Source organism: Mobula birostris, chromosome 6 (genome assembly GCF_030028105.1).
Source record: "Mobula birostris isolate sMobBir1 chromosome 6, sMobBir1.hap1, whole genome shotgun sequence".
Lineage (NCBI taxonomy): Eukaryota > Metazoa > Chordata > Chondrichthyes > Myliobatiformes > Myliobatidae > Mobula > Mobula birostris.
Genome location: NC_092375.1, coordinates 79,035,129 through 79,052,147, shown reverse-complemented (window position 1 = coordinate 79,052,147; position 17,019 = coordinate 79,035,129). Strand labels below are relative to the sequence as shown.

General features: G+C 39.1%; 1 protein-coding gene across 1 annotated transcript in view; it reads left to right on the top strand.

The window, feature by feature from the left end:
* Nucleotides 1-12,821, top strand: part of LOC140199129 (histone-binding protein RBBP7) — a 28,814-nt gene extending 15,993 nt beyond the window's left edge. The window contains exons 9-12 of the mRNA XM_072260702.1: nt 3,789-3,865; nt 7,646-7,703; nt 11,598-11,708; nt 11,890-12,821. Of these exons, the coding sequence (XP_072116803.1) occupies nt 3,789-3,865; nt 7,646-7,703; nt 11,598-11,708; nt 11,890-11,958 (315 nt within the window). The 3' untranslated portion in view covers nt 11,959-12,821. The remainder of the gene's footprint in view (nt 1-3,788; nt 3,866-7,645; nt 7,704-11,597; nt 11,709-11,889) is intronic.
* The last annotated feature ends 4,198 nt before the right edge of the window (nt 12,822-17,019 follow it).

Below are 17,019 nucleotides of genomic sequence, written 5' to 3'. Positions count from 1 at the left end.
ACATCAGTGGATAAGCTGTCTCCAGAGACAGAGACAGAAGGATCTAGAAAGGGGAGGGAGGTGTCAGAAATGGACCAGGTAAACTTGAGGGCAGGGTGAAAGTTGGAGGCAAAGTTAATAAAGTCAACGAGTTCTGCATGCGTGCAGGAAGCAGCGCCAATGCAGTCGTCGATGTAGCGAAGGAAAAGTGGGGGACAGATACCAGAATAGGCACGGAACATAGATTGTTCCACAAACCCAACAAAAAGGCAGGCATAGCTAGGACCCATACGGGTCAAAGTCAAGGCTACTGGAAGTTCGTTCAACACTTACTTCAAGCTCCCCTGATAATTGACTTATCACTATATTCATAGATTATTCCACAAACCCAACAAAAAGGCAGGCACAGCTAGGACCCATACGGGTCAAAGTCAAGGCTACTGGAAGTTCGTTCAACACTTACTTCGAGCTCCCCGATAATTGACTTATCACTATATTCATGCGAGGAAAATATGCGCTGTGTGTTTAATATTAAATTCATTAGATAAACCCTTTTAGAAAGGAAATTGAGTGCATTAGCCACTTATCACCGGTGTTCCGGTCGTGATTGACACCTCTCTCCCCCCCCCCCCCCCGAACAGAATCGCCAAAAACAACTTGTAGAAAAAAATCGCATATGCATGTGCACTGGTGCCCGCGCAAGGCTTCATGGTCATTGTAGTCTTTGTCGGGGTAAACCCAGCGTATTTGACTGCTCTTGTCTGTTGGCAACCCTACCCCCCCCCGCCCCCAAGCTCGGCCGGTCCACAAGAATATTGTCGATATGAAACCGGTCCACAGTGCGAAAAAGGTTGGGGACCCCTGTGTTAAGCTATCTATGTACGCAAAAAAATATTTTTATAATCTTCATAGGAAATGACTTGAGAAATGAGGTACTACAATTTATCAGCAAATTAGCTACCTCTGCTTTGGCATAAAGATTTGCATCCTTTCATTTCCTTTAAGTACATATGGATTTTCAAAGCTAGTAAGGTACAAAATGTTACCTTTATGTATGGTGCATATGATCTGAAATGCAGAACATCTCTGCTTGTATTGGTTGAACTTGTTTGTTTGTCCTGCTTGTTAAACAGAAGTTTCCTCCAACATTTGAAAGAGTAAAAACATTGCATTTAGATATATCTAACTTTACCATAGCTGATCCCATTCTTTTACCTGCTAATTCTGATGCACAGCCAGATTGCTCACAGCAATGACCTGATGTTCGACTCCATTGTAAACTTCTAGCATTGTTATCAACAAATTGTTCCATTTCTACCTTTATTGCCTCTACTTAAAAATCATCTGTGTTGAAACCCTCATCCATACCTTTGTTACCTCGGAACTTTGACCTTATTCTGCATAAAAATTTGATGTACATTGACACTTGTTTAAGGATTCCTGAAGTTTAACTTCTATTTCCTGCCACGAGCTTACTTCAATTAGTAATTGATTACTAATTACTAGATTACTTCAATATTGGCAGGCTTACATTTGTGAAAGTGAACACTAGAATTTGAACCTCAGACTTCTGTACCTGTGTTTTATCTTTTTTTTATGACATTCCTTACAATCTCTGCATTTATTTTGTAATGGCTATATGCGAGTAATCGGTGGTCTTGTAGGCAAATAGCAACATAACTGATGCTGTAGGTACATTGATTTCTTAATCAACTACCTTGTGTATCTTTATTAACTCATTACTTAACACATTAGTCTGGTAGGAGTATGAAGTGCAGAAATAAGGCTGCTGTAATTTTGACCTTTAGCAATTTTGCTTGGAACAGGGGTTCCCAACCTTTTTTGCACTGCGAACCGGGTTTCATATTGATAATATTCTTGTGGACCGTCCGGGGGTCGGGGGGGTGGGGAGTAGGGTTGCCAACGGACAAGAGTAGAGCCACTTACGTTGTTTACACCGAGAGACTACAATGACCATGAAGCCTTGCGCGGGCACCAGTGCGCACGCATGCTTTGCGCATGCGTGTACGTGCCGTTTTTTTTTCTACAAATCGTTTTTGGTGATTCTGTTGGGGGGGGTGTTAATCATGACTGGAATATAGGTGATAAGTGGCTAATACACTCAATTTTGTTTAAAAGGGTTTATCTAACGAATTTAATATTAAACACACAGTGCATATTTTCCTCGCATGAATATAGCGATAAGTCAATTATCAGGGGAGCTTGAAGTAAGTGTTGAACGAACTTCCAGTAGAAGTGGTAGAGGCAGGTTCGATACTATTTAAAGAAAAATTGGATAGGTATATGGACAGGAAAGGAATGGAGGGTTATGGGCTGAGTGCAGGTTGGTGGGACTAGGTGAAAGTAGCTTTCGGCACGGACTAGAAGGGCAGAGGTGGCCTGTTTCCGTGCTGTAATTGTTATATGGTTATATAAGTAAATCAATAGCATCATAACATTTTAAGTAATATTTGGATATTAAACACACAGCATATATTTTCCCTGTATGAACATACAAAATCATTGCAACACACCAATATCGCTGAATCAGTGGGAGCCCTGGGCTGAATGCTTGTTTCCCTGCAACAAGATGGTCCCATCGCGGGGTGATGGGAGACAGCGATACTCGAACGGGGTTCCTTATGTCCAGTCTATTACTCAATTTGGTTTTTGTTGCATTCATTGCAGAGATATGCTGGAAATGGAAGCAACGTCTCAGGATATTTAGCCTTGACTGTGAGGTCCAGAATGCCAGCAGAGATGTTATGTCAAACATACTTTTCAGCCCGCTGTCATTTGCAAGCTCGGAGTTGATCATCTTCCCGCGCTGACATGGATGACGCGCGGGTAATGACCTTGCATGCGTAATGGCTCAATAGTGGGCTTGACAAGGAATGAGGAAAGGTGCAGCTGACTCCTAACGCCAAATCATAATGTTTCCTCCCGGCCCGGTAGCGCATGCTTTGCAGCCCGGTACTGGTCCATGGTTCGGTGGTTGTGGACTGCTGGCTTAGAAGCCTTAACTGTATGCTGTGGCAGAGCTGTGATGCTGTCTCTGTCAAGTTGTAACGCATCTTTCAGCCATTCCCATATAATTTTTGTGAACCCATTACAATACAGTGGGATAGTAACACTGCAACATTTTGAAAGTACTCTGTTCAATCTCTGTAGTCTTTTTCTCATTGTCACCGGCTGTGAGATTGCAGTTTGTATTGTCCAGGCAGAGGAATGCAATCTGGAATCTACAAAATGTATAAATAAGAACCTCAGATGCTGAAAATACTCAGTGCTGGGACTCATGTTGATGTAGTGATATAGTTAATGTTTTAGGTCAGTTACACTTTTCTTGGTCTGAAACATTAACTCTTCTTTTCAAGCTGTTAGACTCGAGTGACCTGTTAAAAAAAAAACAAAACACACACAAATGGAATTGTAGTAGATCCTGACTTTGCTGTAGAGGACAGTGGTCATAATGTTGCTATACTGAGGTAATATTAGGTTTGTGCAGTTGTTTCAAGAACCAAACAGTTGAAGGGATGTATAGCAATTATTGAATGTTAACACTATTAATTTCTTTTTTAATGTTAATCCAGCTTTGTTCTTGTTTATTGTTGTAAATTTGCCAGATATTTGTGGGGGGGGGGAATAAACCCTTCACGTTTTTGTATACGCCTATGGATTTTCAAAGTTCTTGTAGTATAGTATACATAGCACTAATAACTGTTTCCTTTGCAAGTCCTTTTCCCACAATCCTCCCTATCCTACTCACTAAAGACTACAGGTGATGCTAAAGTTGATTTATTTTGTAGGTCCAGTGGTCTCCACATAATGAAACTATTCTTGCTTCCAGTGGTACAGATCGTCGTCTCAATGTTTGGGATTTAAGGTGAGGAGACATACTTTTCCAATTTGAATCAGAATCAGGTTTAGTATCACTGACACATATTGTGAAATTTGTTTCATAGCAGTGGTACATGGCAAGATTTAAAAATCACTTAGTTACAAAACTTTTAATAGCGCAAAAGAGGAATAGTGAGGTAGTGTTCACGAACCATTCAGAAATCTGATGGCTGAGGGGAAGAAGGTGTTCCTAAAACATTGAATGTGGGTGTTTAAACTACTGTACTACCTCCTCTATTGTAGTAATGAAAAGAGGGCATGTCTTGGATAGTGGAGGTCTTCAGTGATGGATGCTGCCTTGAGGCACCACCTTCTAAAGATTCCCTTGATGGTGCAGTGAGTTGAGCCCATATAGAACTGTCTGAATCTACAGCGCTCTGCTCCCTCTTGATCATGTGCATTGGAGTCATCATACCAGGCAGTGATGCAGCCAGGCAGAATGCATTCCACTGAACAACTGGAAATTTGCTAGTTCTTTGCTGTACTAAATTTCCTCAAACTGCTTTGGTATTCCATTGTACTTCAATAGAAATATAGCTGCTGACATGCCTTTGTGATTGCATCAGTGTTCTAGGCCAAGGATAAATATTTTTGAGATGTTGACATCCTGGAACTTGAAGCTGTTGACCACCTCAGAGTACTGGTGTGTGTTCTCCTGACCTCCCCTTCCTAAGTCTACAACTAATTCCTTGTCCTTGCTGCTGGTACGTGCAAGGTTGGTGTTGGGACACCATTTAACCAGCTAATCTCTCTCACTCCTGTAGACTCCTTCAGTGACATTTGAGTATCTGCCATTAATAATGTTGTCAGGTGAAAGTAATAAATGTTGTATGAGCTGTGCCTAGATGCACAGTCATGAGTGCAGAGAGGGTGGGCTAAGCATGCATCCTTGAGATGCACTTGCATTGATGGTCAGGGAGAAAAAGATGGTACTTCTGATGCGCACTGACTGGTTCTCAAGTTAAGGAAGTCGGGTTTGCAGGTGTGGAGAGGGGTTCAGAGGCTCAGGTTTTATAGTTTATTGATTAGTACTGATGGGAGGATGGTGCTGAATACCATACTAGTCAATAAACAGTCATCTTGTATATGTTGGCATTGTGGTCTAAAGCAGAGTGGAGAGCCAGTAAGATTGTGTGCTGTGTAGACCTGTTGTGGTAGGCAAATTGCAGAGGGTCTAGTTCCTTCAGACTCGGACCTGGACATGCTACAGGGTAATAGTCATTGAAGCAGCTCATGAAGATCCTCTTGGGCATTGATATGACTAGTGCCCATTTGAAGCAGATTGGAGTCTCTGACTGTAGCAGTAAGGGGTCGAAGATGTTCTTAAATATTCAATTGGTCGGCATATATTTTCAGTATTCTGTCAGTTAAATCATTGGGGCCTAATGCTTTGCAAAGGTTCACCCTCTTGAACTTTTGTAAGGCCTGAGACTGATCACAGGTTTGCTAGACGCTGTGGGGATTTGCACAGGTGTAGTTTTATTCTCTCTTTAAAGTGTGCATAAAAGGCATGGAGCTCCTTAGGAAGTAATGGTATGTGAGCCCTGCCACAGCTGATGTGCATCCACTTGTAGCTCTCCAGGCAACTTCCTTTTCCCTCTCACAACTGCCTTCCAAATGCAATATCTAGATTGCTGGTCTTGAATGCCACAGATTTGGCCCTCAGCTTACAGTGAATCTCATGATTTATCCAGGGCTTCTTGTTTGAGCATGTTCCGTATGCCCTTGAACATGCATAGTCATCTACATAGGTCTTTATGAAATCGCTAACAATTGGAGTATTTATTCAGGTTTGAAGGAGAATCATTGAATATGGTGCAGTCCACTGATTCAAAACAGTTCTGTAAACACTCTGCTTCCTTTGACCATACCTTTGTGATCCTCACCACTGCTTTCTGCAGTCCTCAGTCTCTGCCTAAATGCCTGGAGTTGAAGTATATTCAGGTGGTTGGACCTGTCAAAGTGTGGGAGTGGGATAGCATGGTGAGCATTTTTGATGGTGATGTAACAGAGTTCATGTGTGTTGGCTCCTCCGGATCCACAGGTAACATGCTGGCAGTTTGTCAGAGACTTGGTCAAAGCTGGCCTGGTTGAGGTACCTCCACAATGATTGGAAAGGCATCATGGTATGCTGTCTCATGACTTGATCATGGAGTTCAGCTCCTCCAGTGCCAGCTTGACTTTTGCCATGGGTAGAGTTTTCACTGCAACCAGGGTGATGGCAAAGAACTTGGCAGAAAGAATTGAATATATTTGACTACCAGATGTTCCAGGTCAGGTGAGTAGGACTGAGACAGAACCATCAAGTAAATGCGCCATGATGAGTTCATCATGAAGCAAACACTGCCAACTCAACCATTATATAACATTATGTCCTGTCCGTGCACCAGAATGTGAAGCCCTCAGGCTGGAGTGCTGGGGTGAACAATGTATCTGAAACAAAATAAGCAACAGTCCTTATTGTCCCTCTGGTATTAGAATCTTGCTCTGTCTTCAGTTTTAATTTGTAGTGACTGCATTAGCCAGTAGGATAGTTGGGAGAGGGGACCTTAGGGCAGCCTAGTTTCCTGGGATAATGGAGACTTTCTGAGCTTCCAGCTGCTGCACTTGCTCTCTGGGTGCTCTGCAGTCCCAAGTCTCAATTCTGAGCTTAGCTAGTTTATTTAAATTATTTGAAAATTGCTTACTGCGGTGTCTGTGGCTGTAGATTTCAGCTGTTCTAAACAGGAATGCTTGATGGGAGTTTCACACAAAGTCACCACATTTCATCTTGCCTTTTCATTTTGCCAGCTTCCAGTTTTTTTTCAGCAGCAAATTTATCTAGCACTGTGGTAGTATTAATAAATTAGGGGGCAATTTGTACTATTGATAAGGGTTAGAAAGGGAGAGATGAGTAAGGGTGATCAGGCGTTGGAAACACTGGGTAGGCTATGAGCAGTTACTAGAATCTCTAATCGGGTATCAACCAAGTATTTGAACAAATATGTGTTTAAAAATTTGTAAAGAAAAGCCTTTGAAATTGAATTTTGTGAAAGGGCCAATCATGACAATTGTGCGAGTGTTCATGGCTGTTACTTAATTCAGCTTCCAAAAATTATTCAACAAGTTTCCAAGTTGCTAAGATTAGGAATATGTAGAATTAGAGCTAACTTGTTGGTTTTGATAGGTATTACAGAGTATGGATGTTTGAAGTTATATTGTTCCTTTCACCTGAGGGACATATTTGCAGACCCCAGCTTCTTGCTATATAAGCAACTTGGTCCTATTTATTCATCCAAGGGTGCTGTAGATGCTAAAATAATGTAGCATAGTTATTTGTGGTCAAAAGCAGGTGGTTGTAGATAGATTGTAGCAAATGGAAAATTATGGTGAAAGGAGATGAGCATGGATATGTGTGACCCTTCTACTTTTGAATAGAGAATATTTTCTAAATAATGAAGCTGAATGCAGACAGATACTCCACGTTAAATATGAAAAGTTTGCATAAATGAGATGTGACCTCTTCCTTGTCCTTTAAGAACTTATTATCAATTTTGTACAGAGGTTTTGTGACTTTTATGACTGCATTCTGAGATTCTATTGTTTCCTCTGGTTTTATTCTTGTGCTCAGAATTGAAGTGCGTTGTTCAGAAATGGGCTATTCAGCCTCTTTGATGTTTACAGATGTCTGTGCTCCACTCTGGCTATCTGCCTCATTTTTCTCCTTGTAGCATTTCAGCCTTGCTAATTCATGTGTATCTTTTTCATTTATATGTTATTCATGTAGCAAAATTGGTGAGGAGCAATCAGCAGAAGATGCAGAAGATGGACCTCCGGAACTACTGGTAGGTTTGGGTATAACATTAATAATTAGGAATGTTTACTTTAGTTTATGTTGTCTTTCCTTATTTTGCATATTGAAGTGAAATGCTTTTCACTTGAGTGGGCCAAATGTATCTGTAATGTGGCTGTCCATTTTGCCAATCTGCTTTTCTTTCTAAACTTTGGTATCATCCTTTTCATTATTTGTAGCATCCTGCCCAAATAGACATCATAGCAACTACTAGCCTGCACTGTTCCAGCACCATTATAGCATGATACAAAATAGGTCATCAACCCGGTGAAGTGAAAACACAAGTCTTGCGGGCATGCACAGAAAAAAGTAAACATTGCATTCTGTAGATTTACTTTTTCACTTTGTAACATATAGCTTCACTGTTTTGCCTAGTAGTCGTGATAAATGACTAACAAAAGGAGCTGCCTTTGGTTCCTTCATTTTTAATGATTGTGAAGATTGGCACAATGCAAAAGAGACTGTTGAACTGTTATTATTCTCATCCTGAATGGATGAGCCATCTTGGGCTTCTCCTGGGTTTCTTACTTTAAAAGTAGTTTGTATTTAGTTGGTTCATTTCATTTTGTGTATAGTAACACAATGACAATTCTCTATCTCATTATTGAAATCAGTGAAATTTTGGCCTGGCCACTTAACTCATTACCAAGTTCCATACCCTAGCTTTTCTGAATAAGAAGTTTCTTTTGTGTTCCTTAGAATATTAATGATTGTTTTAGGTGTCAATACTTGCACTCTTGCAAGTCGAAAGTTTTTAGAATTATAAATTCTCCATTTAAAAAAAGTTAGTCTCGTTGATTCTTTAATGGTTTGCAAATAAACAGTTGCAACAAAAACTTTGTGAACCCTTTATACTTACCTGGTTTTCTGTATTAATTATTCATAAAATGTGGTTTGATCTTCATCCAAGTCACAATAATAGACAAACATGATCTGCCTAAACTTATGACGCACAAATGTTTGTACTTTTGATGCCTTTATTGAATTCATTGTTTAATCATTCACAGTCTAAGATGGAAAAAATATTTACTAACTGGTAGAACCTCTTGGAGCTGCTGATCAGACTTGCACAATGACAAAGAATTTTAGACTATTCCTTTATACAAAACTGTTTGAATTCATCAATATTTCTGGGTTACCTTGCATGAACAGCCGCCTTCAGGTCATATTGGGTTAAAGTCTGGACTCTGGCCTGGTTGTTCTGAAACAAATTTTCTGTTTAAACCATTCTGCAGATTTACTCTTGTGTTTCAATTCATTGTCTTGTTGTATCATCCAACTTCTCTTGGAAACTTCAGGTGACCACTATTCTGACATTCTCCTGTAACGTGTCTTTGGTACAATTTTGAATTCATTGTTCCCTCAACAAATGCAAGCTGTTCAGGCACTGAGGCAGCAAAGTGACCCCAAAGCATGATGCGCCTTCCTTCAAACAAAGTGGTGTGCATTTCTGCCAAAAAGTTCAACTATTGTCACAGAAGCATTGTGGAACACCCAGGTGGTCTTTTGCAAACTTGAAATATGCAGCAATGTTGTTACTTTTTTTGGAGAGCAGTGGTTTCCTCCATGGTGTCCTTCCATAAACACCATTCTTCAGTGTTTTTCTCATGGTGGAAGCATGGATAGATTCTTTAGCAAATTCTAGAGATTTATGTTATCTTTTGCTGTTACCCTTGGGTTATTTTTCACCTCCTTCAGCACTGCATGTTACGCTCTTTGTGTGATCTTTGCAGGATGCCCACTCGTAGGGAGAGTAGCAACAGTACTGTATTCCCTCCATTTCTAGATAATTTCTTTTACTGTGGACTGATGAACACTCAGGTCTTTAGTAATGCTTTTGTAGCCTTTTCCAGCTGTATGCATCTCTACAATTCTTCAAAGGTCCTCTGAAAGTTGTTTTGATCTAGAGAAGAACTAGCTCTGTCAGTAACCTGACTTTGTGTCCTTTTTAGAGGGCAGGGCACCTCTGCAACCCACACTTTTGTAGAAGGCATTATCCCAGAGGTTCACATACTTTTTTGAATCTAGACATTGTTTAACTGGTGTACTCAGTATTGACAAGAAGTACAATTATTTTTGTGTTGTTAGTTTAGGCAGATTGTGTTTTTCTATTATTGTGACTTAGATGAAGATGGGACCACATTTTAGGAGTAAATCAGAAAACTAGTTAATTGCAAAGGATTCACAAACTTTTTCTTGCACTGTAGCTCACCAGATTGTTTCCCATGTTCCCTTAAACTTGCCAGGGCCCGTTTTCCATATTCCCTTTAAACTCACTGGGCCCTGTTTTTCACGCTTCCTTTATGCTGGACTGAGCCCCTGAAAAATTTACTGCAATTGAGTTCTTTTATTTTTAAATTACTTTTTTTGTTATCACTTCAGTTTTATTTAGATACAGCAGGGCCTTTCTGGTCCAGTGAGTCTGAAACACCCAGTTACATCCAAGTGAACAATTGACCTACTAACCTGTATGTATGTCATTGGAATGTGGATGGGAACCGGAGCACTCAGAGAAATCCTCATGGTCATGGGAAGAACATCCAAACTTCTTACAGATAGAGGCAGAATTGAACCGGGTTGGTGTGCTGTGATAGTGTTACACTATCATGCCAGCCTTCTGTCATTCAATTTAAATTTGTATTATCTGTTCAGCTTTAGGAAACACTTCATTCAGTCTAAGCCTATTTGTAATTTTAAGCACTGCTGTCAAATCTCTTGACTTATTTGCTGTGAAGAATGCTCCTTTGATTTTGTACTATTTTAGTTTCAATTGTTTCTCATTTGTTGTATGCCAAAGTGGAACATCTCCACTTGCTGCATTGAATTTTGTCATGAGTCCTTTGCTAATTGCCGTGGTGTTTTTGGCACATCCAAGTCTTATTCATGAATCTATATCAGAAACAGTGGTCCTGATATTAAACTTTAGGAAAAGCTACTGTGATCAGTCTAGTCTAATTATCTAGACATTCCCTTGAACTGTTTTCTACACATGGATAATTTTATATTTAGGCTTGTACTATATTTTGCTTCCAATTTTACTATCGGTATCAAACAAGGGAGATTAATACACAGTCAGTTGCATTGGTCTTATTCACCCTCTACTTCACAAACTCATTGCAGTTTATTCAAGTGAAATTTGCCTTTAATAAAACCTTATTGATTTTCCTTTAACAGTTCTTTAATGACTATGGTGGATTCATAACTGAAGTTATCTCCCCATCTTCTCTTCCCCTCTGTTCACGTCTGTTTAAAATACTTATTTAAATCCCTTCTCAATGATAATGACATTATTTTGTGTTATTGTATCCTTCTCACAATAAATAGTCCTGATTATGCTGTGAATCTTATGTAATGCCTTTGTTATGACAAATTAGGAAGTTTTCTTTATTGATTGTCTGAAATAGTATATTTGAATCTGCCTTCTTTCAACATGTAGATTAAAGAACCTTTTTGTAACTTGTACCAAGAATAAAGGATTATAAATTGGATGAATTTCCAGTTTTGGATTTTCATGGAATTGAAATGGTGCTAAAGTCAAAGAACAGTTGTGATTTTTTTTGTTAGAATAGGTGAGGTGCTAGATGCCCTACTATTTCTTGATCCCTTCATTTGGTAGTAATACTTTAACAAATTTGCACTAAGTGAAATGCAAAACAACAGTGATACATGAGGTGATTGGTCAATTTGTATTCCACGATATATTTGAAAGAGAAATGAAGTCTGTAATAGGACAATTTATTTCTAATCAAACATTCTCAAAATGTTCTTTTGATGTGCATTTAAATCAGAAACATCACTTTCCGGAGGGGAGAATTTCTTAATGTGGAGTGCTAATTTAAATATAGACTAAAAGGTCCTCAACAACCATACCAACACTCTCTTTCAGTTTATTCATGGAGGCCACACTGCAAAGATCTCCGATTTCTCCTGGAATCCAAATGAACCATGGGTAATCTGTTCTGTTTCAGAAGATAATATTATGCAAGTTTGGCAGATGGTGAGTGTTGGTCTTACTGAATTAATTGCAGCCCGAGTATCAACATCATTATGCATAGAATATAAAATTTATTCAGTGCATTTGGAGTATGGCTATATGACTTTATTGTGGTTAGGTTATACACGTTTCAAATGTTATGTATCGAGATTTGATTGACTTTATTTTTTCTCTGCCTTTTTAGGCTGAGAATATTTACAACGATGAGGAACCTGACACACCAGCCTCTGAATTAGAGAGTCAAGGATCATAAGCCTAGATTGGCCAACTATTTTTAAAGAGGTCTGGGAGGAGAAAAATAGACTGATCATCTTAATACAAGTTTTCCAAATGGTCCTTTCAAGTCAAGTGCTGGGGCTTGTGTATATAAAAAGCACTTGTGGAAATTCTGGCGTGCAATTCCTGCAATTATCAGTGTGTCGTACAGAAATTTTGGAAGTGTTTTGAGAATGCAAAGCCTGATTTATGCATAGTATGTGATTGTATTTCATCGCATGTATAAAAGCTTAATAGCTACTTGAAGTCTAAAGCACATTGTATAGTCTCACAGTATGTTTTGTCATTTAGCTTGTCCCTGGAATGTGATTGGCAGCAGGATATTGATATGGCGTATGCATGTCTCGATTCCAGTGGAAGTGTGTTAGAGCTGAAGAAATATCTACAAGGAAATACTATTATTATGCTCTGGGGACAGGAAAAAAATGATTATCCAAAGTGCACGTGGTAGTACTTGGAATTCTTTGCCTTACATTTGTCCAGTGCTCTCCAGGCCAACTACACATGCATACAGTGGTGGTACAAACTGCCATTAACTATACAGCATTTGTTGCTGGAGCACACCATTCATGTTGATAATTTAAATAATTGCAGTGTATATTGTATGTTTTGAGTAATTCAGCAAATGAAGAATTGCTACTGCTGCCCTCAGAAGTAATGTGTGGCGTAGGTTTCTTGGTGTTTGAGGCTCTTGTGTATATGAATGTATGCAGTTATGAACCTATGTAGAAATTTGCTTGTTCTGTATTTTTCTTCATAATTTTTAAAAAATGCATTTTATGCACATTGTAGAGCAGGGATATACAAACAAAATAAACTTTTTTGTAATAATTTCTAAAATTATGCTCTTGCAGAATTTCATCAAAGCATGTTTTCCTCCTTTATTCTTTATAAACAGTCTTATGCAAAATAAAGGGTGGTTAGTACAGATGATGTAGAACATTCTCAAATAATCAGTCCTTTTGTGTTAGAGCTGCAAGAGATTTTTTTAAATCAGTAGTAGACGGAGTACAAAAATTGAGATTTGTAGGATGAAAGTAGCTACAGAGAATGAGGTTTGATGGAAGAGTTCGGCAAGCTCAAGGGAGAATAAGGGAATTTATTTTTTCCCGCTTTTGTTGTATTCTGTTCACCAGGTTGATTCCAGAGATGAGGGGGTTAGACTATGAGGAGAGATTGAGTTGCCTGGAACTGTACTCACTGGAATTCAGAAGAATGAGAGGAGATCTTATAGAGACATATAAAACTATGAAAGGGATAGATAAGAAAGAGAGAGGAAAGTTGTTTCCAATGGTAGCGGAGACTAGAACTAGGGGAAATGCCCTCAGGATTCGGAGCAGTAGATTTAGGACAGAGGAGGAATTGCTTTTCCCAGAGAGAGGTGAATCTGTGGAATTCTCTGCCCAATGAAGCAGTGGAGATTACCTCAGTAAATATATTTAAGACAAGGTTGGATAGATGTTTGCATAGTAGGAGAATTGAGTGTTATGGGGAAAAGGCACATAGGTGGACATGAGTCCATGGCCAGATTAGCCATGATCTTACTGAATGGCAGAGCAGGCTTGACAGGCCAGATGGCCTACTCTTGCTCCCATTTCTTATGATTTGTCATTCAGCAAGTACAAGCCTGATGAATAAATGAGGTCGAGCGAGTTAAAAAAAACATTGCCAGCAGAGATTTTGTCACAAACATGAGCCAAGAATTTTTGCGCTTGAGGGATCATCTCCATATTGTAGGATATTCTTGGAGTACTGGATAATGGTAGGCTGATGGATCTGAAATGTTGGATTGGTTCGAAAAAGGAAGTGCGAGAGAGCCAAATGAGCCAAATTTGGAGGTCAGTTATTCATTATCTATAGCAAGGATTTGAATGAGGAGGGCACTAATATTTCCAAGTTTGACTGTGCTAATAATCTAAGTGGGCTTTTGATACTTCTACATACTCTAAAGAAGCTTTGGGTTATATGGACGAGTCGGTGAAAACATGGCACATGGAAAATGTGGGAGAACAATGAGCTTACCCACTCTTGTTAAAATAGGGGCAACATTTAAGTGGTGAGGAATTAAGTCATGCTGATATTCTGAGGTTTACTTGTGCACAAGGCTGCGTTGCTTGTGTGACACTCAAGCCAGCACAAATAAAAGGTGTGCAAGGAGCCAGCTGGATTCAAAGTCTGGTGCTGATGCCACTGGCTAGCTATAAATGCAGTAGGCAATTAAAAGGGTAAATGATAATGTTTGCCTTTAAGTTTATTTCCATATTTTCTTGCACTGACCATTTGACCCACCAGGTCTCTGAATCTGCTCACAGATGAGTGGTAGTGAATTTTGCCTGATAGCCAGTCATGTATTTAAAAATAAACCAGGTCATCTGGGACAATTTCCCTATGGTTCTTCAGCTGTTTGAGAAGTCAGGTGGCATAAGTTTGAAAGAAGGCACTTCTAACACTGCAGCTCTTTAGTATTATTGTTTAAAATTTCTACTCAGTCTGGCTGGTTTTGAACCCACAGGTGGCTATATGTTTATTTTTACATATACAATGACAGACTGTCAGACAAAATGCACCAACCACTCAACTATGAGCAGACTGCTCATCTTAAGGAGTATTAAGTTATTCAGTGCTGATGCAAATACATAGATAGCACGCTCTCCCCTAATAGTGCAATTCTGAAAAGAAGGCATCCGATTCCAAATCACTACAAGCATGTTTGAAATGGGGGATGCTTCATTGTCCTTCCTGGAGTTGAAATTCCAACCTAAATAGTTCTCAGTGATAATGTTTGGCCAATTAAGTGAATGTTTTGCGTAATCTTCAATACTCATACTTAATGTATTAAACCTATAATCTTTCTGGGGTCATTATATCCAGTGACTTCTTTCAGAGCCTGTCCATGAGTCTGTAATTAATTCAGATTAAATCTTAAAATGCATGATCTGACAGCATTCTGTGAAGGCTTACAGTTTTCTGGTAAACTACTAGGTTCATTGAAGCAATAGATAAGGAACCACATAAATGTTGCCCGCTTCTTTGAAAAAGAAAGAATGGGGTTCTCACATTTAAAAACATAGATTTTGTTTTGGTCATGCAAGAGAAAAGGTTCAGTGAGGCTGGGTTTTTTAACCTCTATTGGAGTTTCAAACTTTATGCGGCAGCAAGAGAGCAGGCTTGCTTTCAAATGGGCTTGTTGCCACTTCCAGCAATCCCCAAATACTCTAACATCTGTAACATCTAAACACAAAACTTACCTTGGAAGGAAAGAAAAAAAAATCTATGAGATGGAAGTTAATTAAATAGTAGTGGTGCTATGGTCAAAATGAAGTAACAGGAACTTGAATAGTAACAATTTTCTAGAACAGAAAGGGAAGATACAAACCCTTAAGTTTTAAAATGGTTTTTCTCAGTGTTGATCATGTTGGACATCTCAGTGTTGTCTCCCTCCTCCCTCCTGCCCTGGAACATTCTCCACAGCCATTATTCCACCCTAAATTAAGGAAATGTACCTTAACTCACTTTGGTTGGACCAGTTTGGCGATAATTGTGCCAAATCCCAATGCTGTACTAAATTTACCTATTGTGCCATTGAAATGGGTATCCCAAACTTTTCCCAGCGGCCACCTGAAGAGTGGAACTACATCAGGGTACAATTAGTGATAGCACTTAAGTTCTATCCTAATTCCTGGGCTCCTGCACGTTAAAATGTTTTATATTAAAACAATCATAAATTCATTGTTTTTGAAAACAATTTTTGAAGGAACATTTTGTTCTCTTGCCACCAAAATAATCTTTCCTAACTGTATTCATCCAATGCATTTGTCCCCCAGGTTGTTTTGAAATACTTCTCAACCCCTCGCCTGTTCAGTCCTCAGGTTCTGACCCACTTACAGCACTAGCAATGTCTTGTTGAAATTTGCAAAACAACTATCCTTTCATATTGCACAGTCAAGCTATTCTGTTCAATGGCAGATTAAGATTTAAAGTTGATAGATTTGCCATCTTGATTCTGAATAACCTGGGTTCCATGTTCCTGCCAAACAGCTGAAATAAAAATGATCAAACTCAGTCTTTCACAACCAATTTGCAACTCCTGTGTACATCCTGCTTAAAATACCTCCCACCTTCCATCCAAGTATAAGTTACTGTGGCTGAAGTCCAGAGTCCATGTTTTCATTTGCTTGCTTTCAGGTAACTTTTCTTTGGCCATACAATTCAGCAAATCTGATTTGACTTCTACACAAAAAAAAATTCTTCACCCTTCCCCCTCACCCGTTAGAGAACCATTTCATAAGCATCCAATATTTACTAAAATACACATTCTCTATCAAACCCCACCTATAAATTCATTGTTGGTTCCCTCACCTCAATCTTGTCACTTTATTCACATTTTCTGAAGTGCTGGCAAACTAGTTAATTCTTGTTTACGTAGTTGAAAATGAAATTTTATGCATGTATTGGCCTAATACACAGTGGCATGCAAAAGTTTGGGCACCCCGGTCAAAATTTCTGTTACTGTGAATGGTTAAGTGAGTAGATGATGAACTGATTTCCAAAAGTCAAAGTTAAGGATGAAACATTCTTTTCAATATTTTAAGCAAGATTAGTATTTTTGTTTTGTACAATTTTAGAGTGAAAAAAGTAAAGGTGCACCATGCAAAAGTTTGGGCACCCCAAGAGATTTGAGCTCTTAGATAACTTTTACCAAGGTTTCAGATCTTAATTACCTTGTTAGAGCTATGGCTTGTTCACAGTTATTGTTAGGAAAGGCCAGGTGATGTAAATTTCAAAGCTTTATAAATACCCTGACTCCTCAAACCTTGTCCCAACAATCAGCAGCCATGGGCTCCTCTAAGCAGCTGCCTAGCACTCTGAAAATTAAAATAAATGATTCCCAGAAAGCAGGAGAAGGCTATAAGAAGATAGCAAAGTGTTTTCAGGTAGCTGTTTCCTCAGTTCATAATGTAATTAAGAAATGGCAGTTAACATGAACAGTGGAGGTCAAGTTGAGGTCTGGAAGACCAAGAAAACTTTCCGAGAGAAC